The 15,456-nt window shown below is 31.9% G+C and overlaps 1 protein-coding gene across 1 annotated transcript; it reads right to left on the bottom strand.

The window, feature by feature from the left end:
• Positions 1-10,214: 10,214 nt before the first annotated feature.
• Positions 10,215-14,400, bottom strand: LOC127262647 (annexin D4). The gene is made up of 6 exons (XM_051291435.1): positions 14,298-14,400; positions 14,032-14,204; positions 11,599-11,817; positions 10,926-11,147; positions 10,759-10,824; positions 10,215-10,618 (listed from the first exon to the last, which is right to left on the bottom strand). Exons 1-6 carry the CDS (start codon positions 14,341-14,343, stop codon positions 10,406-10,408), a joined length of 939 nt encoding a protein of 312 aa, XP_051147392.1. The 5' UTR covers positions 14,344-14,400; the 3' UTR covers positions 10,215-10,405.
• Positions 14,401-15,456: the final 1,056 nt, after the last annotated feature.

Here is a 15,456-nt window from a genome sequence, read left to right as displayed (position 1 = left end):
TGACTTGGTGAAACGAAGATCACTGACTTGTTTTATCTTCACTCTGTTTGGATGTGCAGTCAGTTGGAAGTCTACTTTACAACCTACGGTTGCACTGTCGATGACTGAGGCGGATTACATGTCAATGACTGAAGGTATTAAGGAGGGTATCTGGTTACATGGTCTGGTGCAGAGTTTGAGTCTGAAGGTGGAGATCCGGTGTTATTCTGTGATAGTCAAAGTGCTTTGAGTTTGGCTAAAAATCCAGTGTATCATGAGAGAACCAAATATATTGATGTAAGGTTGAATTTTATCTGTGATGTTATGGAGGAAGACAAGTTTTCTATTCAGAAATAGCTATATAACACAATCCAGCTGATATGTTGACAAAGGCGCTACCGACGGAGAAGTTTGAGTACTGCTTGAACTTGGTGAATATTCGCAGGAGGTAAAGCCCTCTTGGGGTATCTGGCAGGAATGAGACGACTGAGAGATACTGACGAACCTTTGGCGGTTGGAGAAACTCCAAGTCAAGGTGGAGATTGTTGAAACGTGACTTGGATTTAGCGGTCTACCCAACCCGAAACCAAAGCGAAAGGGCTGTTTCAATTGGCAGGATTTCTTTTGGGCTTATCCTAATTAATGACAAATAGGCTTAGGGTTTAGGATGTTTTTGGGTGCTTATAAATAGACAGCTATGGTTCTTAATCGGATGACGTAATTGTAAATCTCTGAATCAATATAATAAAATCTCTCCGGTTCTTGCCCGTGGACGTAGGTTGACACACCGTCATCGAACCACATAAAACCTCTGTGTTCTTTATTTGCTTTCTTTTTCGTTTTCTCATAACAATAATATTATACTCTAAATGTGTTTCTTGTCATAAATGTTTTTTTTGTCTACACTCAAAGGAGTTGTCTACATACCCGGTCAAAAGACCAGGATCAAAAGAACTATGACATAGTCAATGTCCCAAACTATAAGACTAAACGTAGGCAGTATCAAAAGCTAATTAGTAAAATCAACCAAGGCATATAAGTCCTAATATAAACTAAGTAGAGAAATCTACTGGAACCTAAAACTCGGGAGTCCACTCTCATCTACTCTAAGAAACCCTTGAGCTGCCGGGGGGATGTCCTCCGGAAAAAGGATCCGCGCTTCGGGGAGTGTGCTCGCCATACCTGCTAATGAGTTCACAACTCGATTTTCCTCTCAAAAAATGTGTATAATCCTCCATGTGATGTTCCGAAGCCGCAAATGAAGCCAAAGAAGGAGGGGTTGGAGCGCCCAATGTTCGATCGACGAAAATACCAAGGAGATGCAAGCGGTGGAGTCTGTCTGAATTCACAACGGTGAATAGCCTCGACCCAACGCTAACTCCACACCAGTGCAAATCACATAGAACTTCGCAAAAGTGTTTTTCGCTCTCTCGATTAAGGCCTGGAAGGCTGCTACCGCCGCCTCTGCAGCGCCTCGAATGATACCGGCGGCAGCTGCCGACCTAGGGTTCCCAATTGATGCTCCATTCATGTTGAGCTTAAATCATCTCGGGGCTGCCACTTTCCATCGCACAAGGATCGGAGGACGAGGGGTTGACGGAGGGTACCGATACCCGAGGTTCATCGCTATATGTAGATCTCTCTTCCAATATTTTCGGAAAAGGATACTGGAGTGCCAAAGTATTTGCAAGTATAGGTGCACATGCCAAATAATCCTCTAAGATGGAAAAAAAATAATACCTCAATATTTTGCATCATTCCTGAAGGTCCAATAACACTACATAATCAACATCGGAATGAACACCTGAATGCTTTGATCATGTGTCATCAAAAGCCTCCAAGAAGATATCATAAGGCGCAACATATATGTCTCTGGAAACGTGATCCGGAAGAGTGCCGCAAAGTGGCACCACACCTTTCTAATAGCCGCCGACTCAAAGAAAAGGTGAGAAACCGTCTCTTCCTCCGCCCGATAACAATATTATCTCAAAACAATGGGGATCCCATGATGTCGAAGGATATCATTAACCGGTAAATGCTGCCTACGTAGTCTCCATAAGAAGACTGACATCATAGGAATAAGTAGTCGCGACCATATAGCACCGGATAGCCAAATCCTCATACGTGCATCTTGGCAAAGCTCCGAAGAAGCTGAAAATGTCGAGAACATGCTCGAACTCAAGGCCACCTAGTTCATCCTATCATCCGATAATCTATCTATCGGAACCTTTGAGACACGATGAACTAATGACTCCGGCACATATGCCCGAAACAGCTCCAAATCCCAAGATCCGCCATCCCACATCTCTCGAACAAATAAATTTGGCGACCGATCTCCTCGACATGCAAAAAGGGACTGCTTCCCACACCATCTATCATACCAAAAATAATAATCTCCACAACCTAAGCTCTAATATATCCGGGACTGCACCTTCGCACACACTCTGCACAAACACTTTCGCACCGGACTATCGCAACTCCTACACGAAACAATCTCCATTTTTTCCCAAAAAAATAAAGTTATATTAATCATTTATCCAATAAATGAAATATACGTACAAAATATATCATCAGTAAAAACTAAACAATATTTTAACTATTATAAACTCAAAAACTCAATAATAATAACAACAACACCAACACCAACACCAACACCAACACCAACAACAATAATAATAACTATGAATTTTAAAGTGAGACGATGACAAAGTATGCACACATTATGATTTTAATCTAAAACAAGATAAATCTTTTTGTGCGTGAGTCAAGTGTCAAGTCAAGATTTTCGTATATGATTGATGAAGTTACGTGTTCAGGTGCATGCATCATTAACAAACATCATTCAAGCGAAGATAAGTTCATGTTATACTATATGATGATAATCAATATTTTCATTTCTATAATAATTCTAATATGTCAATATCTAATTTAATGGGAATATATAATTCTCTTCAATGGTTTGTCTCATTATTTTAATGTTTATTGTGATTGAATTGTTTGATTTAAGGCTTAAAACTAGTGAGTTTATGGATTTTAGTGCTACTTCATGTATTACATGTTTTAATTTGAATGTATTATCTATTTATCTTTTATGTACTTTATCTGTTTATTTATGTACATTCTTGGTTCGATATATTGTTATTATATTATATGATGATATATTTTTGGGGTGAAAGACACGTGAATCATTATATTTGTAATATTGTAATAATTCGATTCATCTAGTGAATTCTTCATCCCGTGGTGTTTCCTATTTTGGGTTTTCATATAAATCTTGTATTTTTTTTATGTATTTTGAAATATTTTTTTGTGCTTCAATTGTGTTTTGTTCCGTTTTTGCAATTTCAACGCACTTTTAGGTGCATAAATCCCTAACAAGTGTATTAGAGTGTTTAACAATGAAATATGTTGATTGCAAAATTCAAAATTGAGAAATTCGATGGAAAATTTTCATTTTCTATCTGGAAAATTCAAATGCGGACGATTCTAGTTCAGGATGGATTGAAGAAAGCATTGATGGAAGGTAGAGTACATGATTGAATAACATTGCTTGGGCTAAATTGGACGAGAATGGGATGATTGCAATACAACTAATGTTGTTGAAAGAAGTCCTGCGTAAAGTTACTCATGGAGGGGTCAATACAATAGGCGTTATGATTATCCATCTTTAATCTTACAAGTTTCCTTATCTCGAGATTTTGGATATGACGTACTTTTTATGGTATGTCCGGGACAAACAATGATATTGTTGTGTTAGATCATTTCCCGTTATTCTACTAACACATAGATATTACAACACCCCTATTGAGTATAAGGTCAATGGAAATGGGACACAATATAACTTTCTTTACTATTTGGTAGATATAATATCTTATAAGCATGCTATTTTCATGCAAGCTACAAGAAATCACATGTGTGCAAAAGAAAGAGATTTTAAAATATTGCAAGAGGCCTATCATAAAGATATTGAAATAGTGTTCCAGGTACTTTAACAGAAATGACGCATACTACAAATGTCGGCGAGACTATGACAGACAAGCGATTTCCTATGTATAATTCTTGCATGCATTATTCTACACAATATGATTGTTGAAGATGAATGTGGTCAAAACTTACCTGAGTGGACATCACCAACTAAAGAAGATAAAAGCCTTCCAGATCCGGCTGGTTCACTTACGCTAGACACCGTTCTGCTCTTTTGAGTCTCCTTTGATTCGCTCGTTGGTTAATGCGCCGCTGGGACGACAGCGCTGCTCACTTGCCGCTTGGCTTCAAACAAAGAATCGGGTGTCACTTGCAGGAGGGGCTTGCAGGCATCGCTTGACTGAAGATGCCGCTCATTTTCTGTCGCCACTCAAGAGGGCGCTGAGACAAATCGTACCGCTGGTTCGGGCTAACAGGCCGGTTCGCTGGCAGCAGGGCTGATTTTTGCTGACATAGGGCACATGCCGCTGCATTGAGTCTTCATTGCTGCGTCGCTCGGCTGGGCATCTTCAACATTTGCACTCAGTTCACAAGGATATACGTCAGATTTTATTTTGAACTTAACTTTTAATATGAATGAACTGGTCGCTGAAAGTCCAGAATGAACTAAAAAAAATATATTATTAATATACTTAGTATTTATATTATATATATGATTTTATTATTATTATTATATATGTGATATAAAAGAAGAATCATAGCGGCTCAGTAAAAGTTTATTTGTATAGTAATTTTATTTTATTATTTATTGCTATTATTATTATTATTATTATTATTATTATTATTATTATTATTATAATATGTAAGTACTAGAGTGGACCCCGTGCTATGCACGGAATAGTTATAAATTTTATTAAATTGTTAAAATTAATTATTGTTAAGTACTAGAGTGGACCCCGTGCTATGCACGGAATAGTTATACATTTTATTAAATTGTTAAAATTAATTATTGTTATACAATAATTAAATTATTTTTAATATGAATTTTTAATATGAAAATTATTTGAATAAATTAAATTATTTTACACGATCAATTTTTAGTATTATTTATTTATTTATTATGTAAAAATTATATAAATAATACCTTTTCATTCCACAACTTTTTTCATAATTTATAATTTTTTAATCTTAATTACTCTATTTAATTATTTTAATTTATAATTATTTTCTTTAATATATTTCTTATTACTTGCTAATAATGTATATTAGTAGTATTATTCTTTAACAGCAGCACCCGACCCATCCTTATTTTATTTTATTATTGTTAATTTTAAGTGGACCCCACAGAAAAATAAAAAAAATTTTATGTTAATTTTTAAGTGGGCCTCACTAATTTCTTAATGTCATTTTAATATAATTAAATTATAAAATACTTTCTCCGATTGAAATAATTATGTCACATTTTTTATCCGTCAAATTTATGTATAATAAAAATTTATCCATTCAGAATTTTATTATCTTTATTTAAACAAATAATGATCAAATTTGTCACCATTTTTCTACTTACTCCACTATAATATCCTCAATTTATTTTTTTAGTTATATCACATTTTGCATTAAAAAACAATTATCTAAAAAATTATACAAATATACTTTAGGACAATAAAAAAATAGACGGAGGGAGTATTATTTAAAAATGTTTAATTAATTAAGAAAATCAAATATAATTTAATTATATATTATACTTGTGGTGGGATCCACAATCTAAAAATTTTAAAAGAAAATAAAAAAAAAATTTATATTATACTTGTGGTGGGACTCACCATCTAAATTTTTTTTTAAAAAAAATTATATCTGTGGTAGGATCCACCATCTAAAATTTTTTAAAAAATATAGAAAAAATATTGGTTCGTGGCGAACCAAAATCAAGAGTAAATATATATATACTCCTTTCGTCCCACATAATTTATTTTTATTTTCTATTTTCGTCCGTCCCACATAACTTGTCATTTCTTGATAACTCTTGATTTTGCCATATTTTATAGCTTATATTTATTTAATTATTTATTTATTTATGTCAAATTTTGATATCATTTATGTTAATTTATTCTAATAATTGTATTAATTTCATATTGTTTGTATAATATTAATTTATTAGTTTTTAAGTGCAATTTATAATTATTTTGGTGTATAAATTAAATTAATTGATGTGTTTCTTGAATTATATTTTTTGGCATTATTTATGTGCTATTTAAGTATTTAATTTTAACTAAATTAATTTTATTTAATAAGTATTATTTATTTAAAGAAATATTTATAAGATGTTCATTATTTATATAGGTGAAATAATGCTTGAAAACTGATGTGGGAGCCCAAAACTGGCCTTAAAAAGTGAAAAAATGGCTTCAGAAGCGAAAAAAAGTCACCGGCGTGAAAGTCAACAAAAGTCAACGGTCAACGCCAGAAAGTCAACGCGTGAAAGTCAAAGTCAACCGAGCGCGGAAGACAAGTGACGGCCGCACGGAAGGTAAGCGACGGCCGCGCGGAAGACAAGCGGCGGCTACATAGGAGTGCGCAAGCGCGGAAGGCAAGCGAGCGCGGAAGGCGAGCGGCGGCTGTATTTATGAGCGCGGAAGGCGAGCGGCGGCTGTATTTATGAGCGCGGAAGGCAAGCGAGCGCGGAAAGCGAAGCGGCGGCTAACACGGAATTCAAGCGGCGGCTAACACGGAATTCAAGCGGCGGCTGACACGAAAATATGAGCGGAGCGGAAAGCCATACGTGGAAGTGAGCGAAGCGGCGACTTCTCGCTGCATTTATTGCCGCTGGTTAGCAGTGCATTTACTGCGCCGCCACAATAATTCCTGCACAGAATTCTGCTGCATTTATGTCTCTTGCACCCTCAGCTCCTGCATTTACTACACTCTCCCAGCTCTTTTAATTAAAATCCTGCACTACTTTTTAGCCAATTTTTGGCTATTTTGTGTAATTTTTATTCTAAAACCTTCTAGAAAATAGGTAGTTATTAGTAGTTATATTAGTAGCTATTTTTAGAGTTAGTTATTTATGGTTATTTTTAGAGGTAGTTAGTAGTTATTTTTAGAATTAGTTATTTATTGGCGGTTGTAACCGTCAAGCTTCTAGAAGCTTTTCCCCTATAAATATCCCCTCTAATTGTACCATATATATATATAGACCATAGATAGATATAGATACACCATAGATATATATATACACCATATATACACAATAATATACATTATATTTTCTCCATTTCTTTTCTTCCGTATTTTTTTTATCTAGTTTAATAATACGAGATTTTCGGTTTTGTGTCGCGAGCAAACTGATTTTCTCCCCCTTTTTCTTTTAATTTCAGCATATTATTTTAGCTAGTAAAATTCCTATCATATTTCTCCACATCACCTTCACCCAAAAATTCCATGTTCGATTTGAATTGTTCAAGTTGGATTTCGACAAGGTTGCGGAAGGGCGACAGAAGAATCGACTATTTCAGCCCTGTTATGCGCCAAAAGCGGTTTCCGGGTAGTTCAACGTAGCTAAGTACGCGGGAGCCTTGTCGACCTGCTTAGTTGCTGTTCTGAATTCGATTTCGATTAAAGAGAGGTAATAAAAGGGGTAGAGCCACTAGCGGAACGGTTGGAAGAATAATTCATGGGGCATAGGCGGGGGTCTATTGGGTCACAGAGATTCCTAGTAACAGTAGGGTTTCTTGCTTATAATGTTCTTCGCCGGGTGTCGCTGAAGCCTCGTTGTAAATCCCCCAAGATCAAGTACCAACCGAGTCGAGAATCGGCTTAAGCGAGCAAATGCGATCACGTTCATATCTTTGTGCCGCCTCGCAATTATACATATATTTTTCGCTATCACGCCATCGTCATCCCGCTCATTTCATCCATGGAAATCTAGTCATTAAGGAACGCAAAAGTCAGACACAAACGCCTCGCTTCATCCCTTTCGAGATACGTATATTTTATCGCTTTTTAGTTAGATTTAATTTCCGCAATTTATCTTTTCAGTTTCTTCGATTGCATTAACTCATTGCACTTTTTCTAATTAAATATAGGATATTTGCATATTCCCTGAGTTCGACCCGGACACTCACCGGTTAAAGAGATTTTTTATTTTTGACGAAGTTTTTGGAGTGACTACACGAACACACATGACACTATTTTCATTTTATACATATATCATTTTTTTTGTATCTTAAAAGATATTTTAAAAACTCTCCAAAAATCTTCGATCATTTCTGTTTTTGGAAATATAATTAAGCACTTTAATCGCATTTTAAATTTTAAATTTTATAATTTTTTTAATTTTAATTAAACTATTTACTTATCATAATCTTAACCTATAATTATTTTTATTAAATAATAATTATTTTTACTAATAAACTTCTTAATTACTTACTAATTATACTTTACCTAAATTCTCGTATCAACATTAATACACTCGTGTTACATGGGACGGAGGGAGTATTAGATTATAGAATCAGAATATGAATGGGACAGAGCAGAGGCAAAGGCGCTGCTGTTCTGCAGACCCTTTTTATTTTATTTTTTTAAAAAAGAAAAAAGAAAAAATTATTTTCCGCTAGAATGATAGAGCTGTCCCAGTTTGATCTTGTTGGTTGATATTACATTCCCAAAATTTATAAAGCATACCGTCTATAAACTAAATATTCACGCTAAAAAATATAGAATTAAAAATAAATTATACATTAATTATGATTAAGCATACAGTCTTGAAAATACGAAGATTTAGAACAAATTTATGAATCAATACGTAAATCAGCGAATAAATTAAAAATTAATCAAATAAATTATAATTACTTAGCTAACCTCTTTCATATATATCAAATTATGGTTAAGTTTCACCTTCCAATCCTCTATTTCAAACATGTTACATCTTATAATACCTGATGATGACGAACGGAAAAGAACATACATTGGGTTACATCATGCCGCGGGCATTCTTACTATATACATGGGGGCGTTTACTTCGAACGATTAGGTCAAATAATATTATTTTATCCTGATTTAAAGTATCTGGGCCCGAGATAATCACATTTAGAGTATTATTAATCTAACATCCTAATATTATTTAATACAATTTAATAAAATTACTAAACTATTTTTATTCTTAATCCATTTTTTGCTCACACTTCTCAAATCTTCTTCGCACACTCATTAGCTTCAAATTTTTATGGTAATTCATCGACTATATATATATAGGTATCGAATGAAAAAATCAATGACCTACACTTTAGTAATATGAGTTTGTTGAAATAATTTTGTTAAAAAATAAAAATGTTTGTAATAATTTATTTGATAAAATATATAGTGAAAATTATTAGAATTATTTTATATTAATATAATAATAATAATAATAATGTTTTTGTTTTATATTTATTTACATTTTATTTTGAATTCATTTGAAAAGTAATTATAATTTTTTTATCTTAATTAATAAATATAAAGTAATAAGAATGAGATATATTATATTGCTAAAAATTAATTTATAATTTTGGGATAAAATTAAATATATTAAATTTATAATAAAAAATATTATTTCAAATTCTATATATCATAATAATATCACAATTAATATTTAATGGATTATTATATATTATATTGCTATAGTTGGAAAGAATGAATAAAATGTATAAAACATATTATATATAATTTATAATATGCATGATTATGAAGAGCATTTCGAATAAAAAAATAATAATCATGTCATATAATCTAACAAAATAAACATTATATAATTTTATATATTGTTCAATCTATCAAAGTAAACATTAATATTATATTAATTAATCCTTTGATTATTTAATGTCTTGAAATAATCCTTAGTATTATAATGCAATCAATTCGAAGTAAACAATCGTACAGTACAATTTATCACGTTTCATATAAGTATATAAAATTAATGCCCTAGTGAATTCCCGTACAATTTTTCAATCTAACTTATGATTATAACTGTTGAATATATTACATATTATGTGGGATCTCCCCTTGACTTAATCTATCACTAATTGGTTTTTAGGTTGAATGCTCGGATGATCCTTCTTAACATAGTATTAGAGCCATGGTGTTCGTATTGGTTTGGATCTTGTATGAATTTTTTAGATTATTATCTCGAGAGAGAGTGTTAAATATATCCCGTGAAAAATGTGAGATCTCCTCTAGATTAGAAGTTCGGATCCCTTCTTAACAATAGCAACATGAATATATAATTACAATACAACGAATTTCATCAAAATATCACGAATAATATAATTTCCAACACATATTCAGCAATACAAAATTTATAAAAGTAAATGATGATAATAACAATAATAATGATAATAATACTCAATGCACGCAACACAACACATTTATAACAATTTTACATCAATAGAATCTTATTTTTAAAAAAAAAGAAAAAAAAAGACAAATATATAAAATGAGTGTCATTACTACAAACGGAATGATCGATCGATCAAGATTCTCTTGCATTAATCAAAGTGAGTATAAAATCTCTATAGTTGCCATTAGCCACTTGAGCAACCTTTGTGGAGAGATCCTCACCATATTTATCATGGTATTCTTGTTTGATTTGCTTCATATCTACATCCGCCCGAGTCGCCGTTATCCTAGTCAGCCCTTGTTTCTTTTCTTCATGCCCCGACGGGTCCAACGACGCATTTAATACCTATACATAGGATTTGTTTTTTTAGCAAATTTTTTTCATATTTTACTATTTGAATTCTGTATTTTTCGAAAGATAAAAATATTCTCAAACTTATCAAAAGAAACATTACTATTACTTTAATTAATTAATTAGTAGATTACCTTGGCGAAATACTTGTGAGGGGTGCACAAGCATTCTACTGTCTGCTTCAAGTACCCATCAACATCCTTCATTCAATAATTCAACATGACAATGGCAAGAAGATCGATCATCCAATTGAACCGAGGGAAGTTTAATTTAATTTAATTTAAATACCTAATTATATTACCTCATCCAAATTATTGCCTGCAGTGATTTCCTTGTAATGCTTGTGGATGGCCTGGAGATGGAGTTTACTCCTTGTGGATAATATCCTAATAACCTCCTCATTATCAATTTGGAGGCCTAATTGCTTATGAATATCTGAAAGGGACTTGGCTTCAGCTCTCGCAGCTTCTTCATCCACTCGGGGGCCTTCGTAACGATACGCGCTAACGAGCGCAACCAAGAGCTGTTATATTTGTTATATATATATATACACATACGGTGGATAACAGTTAGTTACGTTGTTAACAGACAGACAAATTTACGAGGAAGATTACGGTCTTGAATGTAAAATATAGAAACAGCGCACATCCTTATTACATACAACATGTGTTGTTTGTAATAAAAACATGTGTTGTTTGTTCATAATTAAGCATTGTATGTATTATGTGAGACTATATCATGTGTTGTGTGTGTAGTATATTAACTAACGTATACTGTGTGTTGTCTATGGTAACACCGTGTGTTGTCCGGTAGCACACGGTGTGCTATTCAGCGCAGCACTGAATGTAAAATTTTACATTCAGCATTGTAGCCGCCGCCACGTGCAATTGACATAATATATATGTAATCCTACTATATATATATATTTAAAATTAAACACACTTATAAAATTGGATCGGGATTGGAGTTGGAACCTTTTTCTCGGGGCCATGGATGCGAAAAGCAACATCTTCCTCAATGGAGCGATCGGTTAGGGAATGATAGGCTCGGCGTGCGCCTAAGAGCTCGTCGGATGATCGGCTGCATGCAACTTCAATAAGGATGTCAGCTTGAAAAGGCACCTCCTCTAATGCCCTCTTTACCAGCCGGCCATCCCTCTCCCATGGATGCATTGTCCAAACCACAATTGCATCCTAAAACAATTCATTAATATTTAATTTAATTACTATCATTTGCATTTCAAATTTTTATTGATTAAAAATACATTATTAATTTTTACATAGTACGAGTGTGTTTCCTTAGAACAAGTTTGGGGAAATTTACTCTTCGGACACTGTTGAGGAGGGAAAAGGCGCGAGATCATCCCTACAAGACATCGGCTGATATTCTAAGAAGAGTAGATTGTTTGTTGTTGTCTTTTTTCTTCTTTTTTTTTAAAAAAAGAAATAAAATAAAATAATAAATGTAAATTAAAATTTTTATAATACCTACTTCCTCCGTTCTAAATACTGTGCAATATTTTCTTTTTGGTATGTCCTAAACTCTTGCAACATTTCTAAATTAAGAAATAATTAATTATACTTAATTTATATCCACACACTTTATCCCATCACATCACCCTAATACAAAAATAAAATATACAATTTTTTCTCCATCACATCACATCACCTAATTATTAAATTATCTTACTTAATATTTCTCACCTAAAATTCGTGTTCAACTTAAATGTAGCATCTTGTTTGAGACGGAGGAAATATAATTTAATAAAATATATATAATATATATGTCATTTTGTAGAAAAATTTTTTTATAATACATATCAATAAAAATTTAGAAATATATATATAGATATAATATAAATTCACAATTAAATCTTACTTTTATTATGCACATTTATATTATTATATTTATTATTCATCAAATCAATCATATCAAAACTGTCTAAACTCCAACCAAATCTAAATATAAAACAAACATCAAAATTCAAATTTACCTCAAAATTTAAATAAAAATCAAATTCAAACCCAAATTTCCCGAAATCCCTGAAGAAACACACCCTAAGTGATCTTCCAACACCTCACCTCGTTTTAGTGAATTATGATCTTCTTTTATAATACATATATATTTAACGAGTGAAAGCTTCACATATGGAAATAGAATATACTACTTCATTTCACGAGATAAATTTTTATTCAGCACTTAAAAGATATATCAGTATCATGTTTTATTCAAAATGATATATCTAAATAATTATTATTATTATTATTATTATTATTATTATTATTATTATTATTATTATTATTATTATTTATTTCAACATTATTAGCAATTTATGTTAGAATTAAAATATCAGATCATGTTCATTCCAAACCACACAAACCAACAGTTTTTCTTCCAATTTGTTATTATTAGTACTATTTTTTGGGGGGAGGGGGGACACAAAAGGGTGATCTGAAACATGTGGGGAATGGAATGGAGTGGTGATGCATTATTATAATTATTTAAAAAAATAAATAAATAAAATCATTACTAACTAATCTCTTAAATTTAAAAGGTTGCGGTTGCGTTCTTATGCGAGTTTTATCCTAAATTTTTATTATTATTTTTTTTAAAAAAAATATCAAATTAAATAATTATTATTTTTTTATATTTTATTATAAATTTATTTTGCATTCAAAATATTACATCAATATTTACATTTAATTTTTTACTATTAAAAAATTCAAATCAGCTAAAACCCACGAACAAACATACTAAAAGAGTTGTTATTCACAATTTCATTGTGATCTTTTATTAATTATTTTATTATTATATTATTGTTTATATAAAACTTCAGAAGAAATTTAAAATAATAACAAAATAATAATTGATGTGATGTTTTATAAAATAAAATATATATTTAATTTGATATTAAAAAATAATAAAAAAAAGTAAATAGTGTAAAAAATTTAAAATTGATGTTGTTCAAACAAATTTACATTTTCAAATGACCTCAGTATAAAATTTCTAACTCCAGCTGTAATGCTTGCACATTAAAATATATATATAGCATTTATCAAATCAAATCAAACCCACTGAGTTTTTATTTTTTATTTTTTATTTTTTATTTTTTATTTTATATATATATATATATATTCAGATAGAGATGGTTTTAACACCATGGTTAATCTACAATTCAAAATCTTCTACTACTCTCAAAGGTAAATTACAAATTACCTTCATTCTAATATGGTTCACAAAACAAATCTCAGAGTTCCTTTAAATTTTTTAAGCGACCTTACGATTTCAACGATAAAGACAAATAGTAATTAACTTCACGAAAAACGGTAAATCAGAAACCGATATCTTCTGCTTTTGGTGAAAAACTATTGAAAAATTCACAGTGATGTACATACATAGATACATACCTTGAGACGTAAGAACTCGTGCTGAAGTCGGAGGATGTGGCGATCGTTCCATCGCTCAAATTGACGCTCATCTTCCACGAATAAGTCGCGGCTGCCTTTTCTGAAGCTCTGCCTCTCATTTGGATGCAGCCTCCCCAAAATCGATATCATCGTCTTCTCATCCACTCCAATACCTAATTAATCACATCATTTACCGCCAAAATTAATTACTGCGATTCACAGCTAAAATTAAACAAAGAATATGCGCCAATACACAGAAATGTTACCTGAGAAAGCTCTTGCGAGCGATCCAATCTCATCTGAGGCAGCCATTGATGAAAAGTCTTCTTCTCTGTAAAAACTCTCTGAACTTCAGCGTGAAAGAAGAACGCAATGGCGGAGTGTGATATTTCTTATATATAACCGTAAGGGTAATTCGGAGATTTCCTCGTCCTGGTGTATTGACATAAATACCCTCGTATGAGTTAAGTGAATTAGGTATTGATTACTTATTCAAACATCAATAAATTAGAGATTAATGTAACGACTTTTGTAGTTAATACATTCTCTATTAAAAGGTTTTTCTTTTCTTTTTTTTTTTTTTTTTGCATATTAATGAATTTATTATTGGTATCTACACAAAATAAACTATAATTATATATGTAATAAAAAATTTGTATATTTTTTATTGATTGTAAAATTTTATTATTAAATTTTTTACCATATAATTCGATAAGTAAGACAATTCTTTTGTTTTGGAATTATTTTAAAAAATAATAAAAAGATTTTTTAAAATAAAAAATACAATTTAATATGTTATGTTTATAAAAGTATAAATATAAAGAAATGGTACTTGTTGAGATATTTTATATATTCAGTTTTAGATTTAGTAGATTTATATCTAGATTTGATCTTATTCATATATTAGATTACTTATATTTGAGTCTATCGATATCGAGTCTATTTTGTATTGCCTATATATATATTCCTTATTTTGATGATCAATAAGACAATCTCATTATTTTCCCCCAAAATTTCTAACATGGTATCAGAGTCCTTATTCCTCGTGCCGTAGATATAGCCTACCAATCCGTGTTTCTACGGGTACATTCAACCTGGATTGTACCCGGAGGTCTTGTGATTTTGAAATCATGCCTTTGCAAGTTGTATTTTTGCAAATCTGTCTCGTCTTTGTTGCCTGTGTGCAATATAAAATTTTCGTTGCTTGTCTGTTTCCTGTGTGCGATCTGAAACGATCTGTCATATGTCCGTTGTCTGTCTGTTGCTGCGTGCGATCTGCCAACTATCATTGTCTGTCTGTTGCTACATGCGATCTGCTATTTGTCGTTGTCTGTCTGTTGCCTGCGTGCGATCTGAAAATCTGTGTATGATATGCCATCTTTTCGATGTTTGTCTGTTCCCTGCGTGAGATCTGATCTGTCCGAT

Source organism: Andrographis paniculata, unplaced genomic scaffold (assembly GCF_009805555.1).
Source record: "Andrographis paniculata isolate CXL003 unplaced genomic scaffold, ASM980555v1 Contig65END, whole genome shotgun sequence".
Taxonomy (NCBI): Eukaryota; Viridiplantae; Streptophyta; class Magnoliopsida; order Lamiales; family Acanthaceae; genus Andrographis; species Andrographis paniculata.
The sequence above is the reverse complement of the archived record's forward strand: the minus strand, read 5'-3'. Positions and strand labels throughout refer to the sequence as shown.

Coding starts and splice junctions, on each gene's coding strand:
- LOC127262647 (XM_051291435.1), bottom strand. CDS start 14,343: ATGGCTGCCTCAGATGAGATTGGATCGCTCGCAAGAGCTTTCTCAG. Junction 11,818..14,031: donor ACGAGTTCTTACGTCTCAAG/GTATGTATCTAT, acceptor GAATTGTTTTAG/GATGCAATTGTGGTTTGGAC. Junction 10,619..10,758: donor CTCACAAGTATTTCGCCAAG/GTAATCTACTAA, acceptor TCCTATGTATAG/GTATTAAATGCGTCGTTGGA.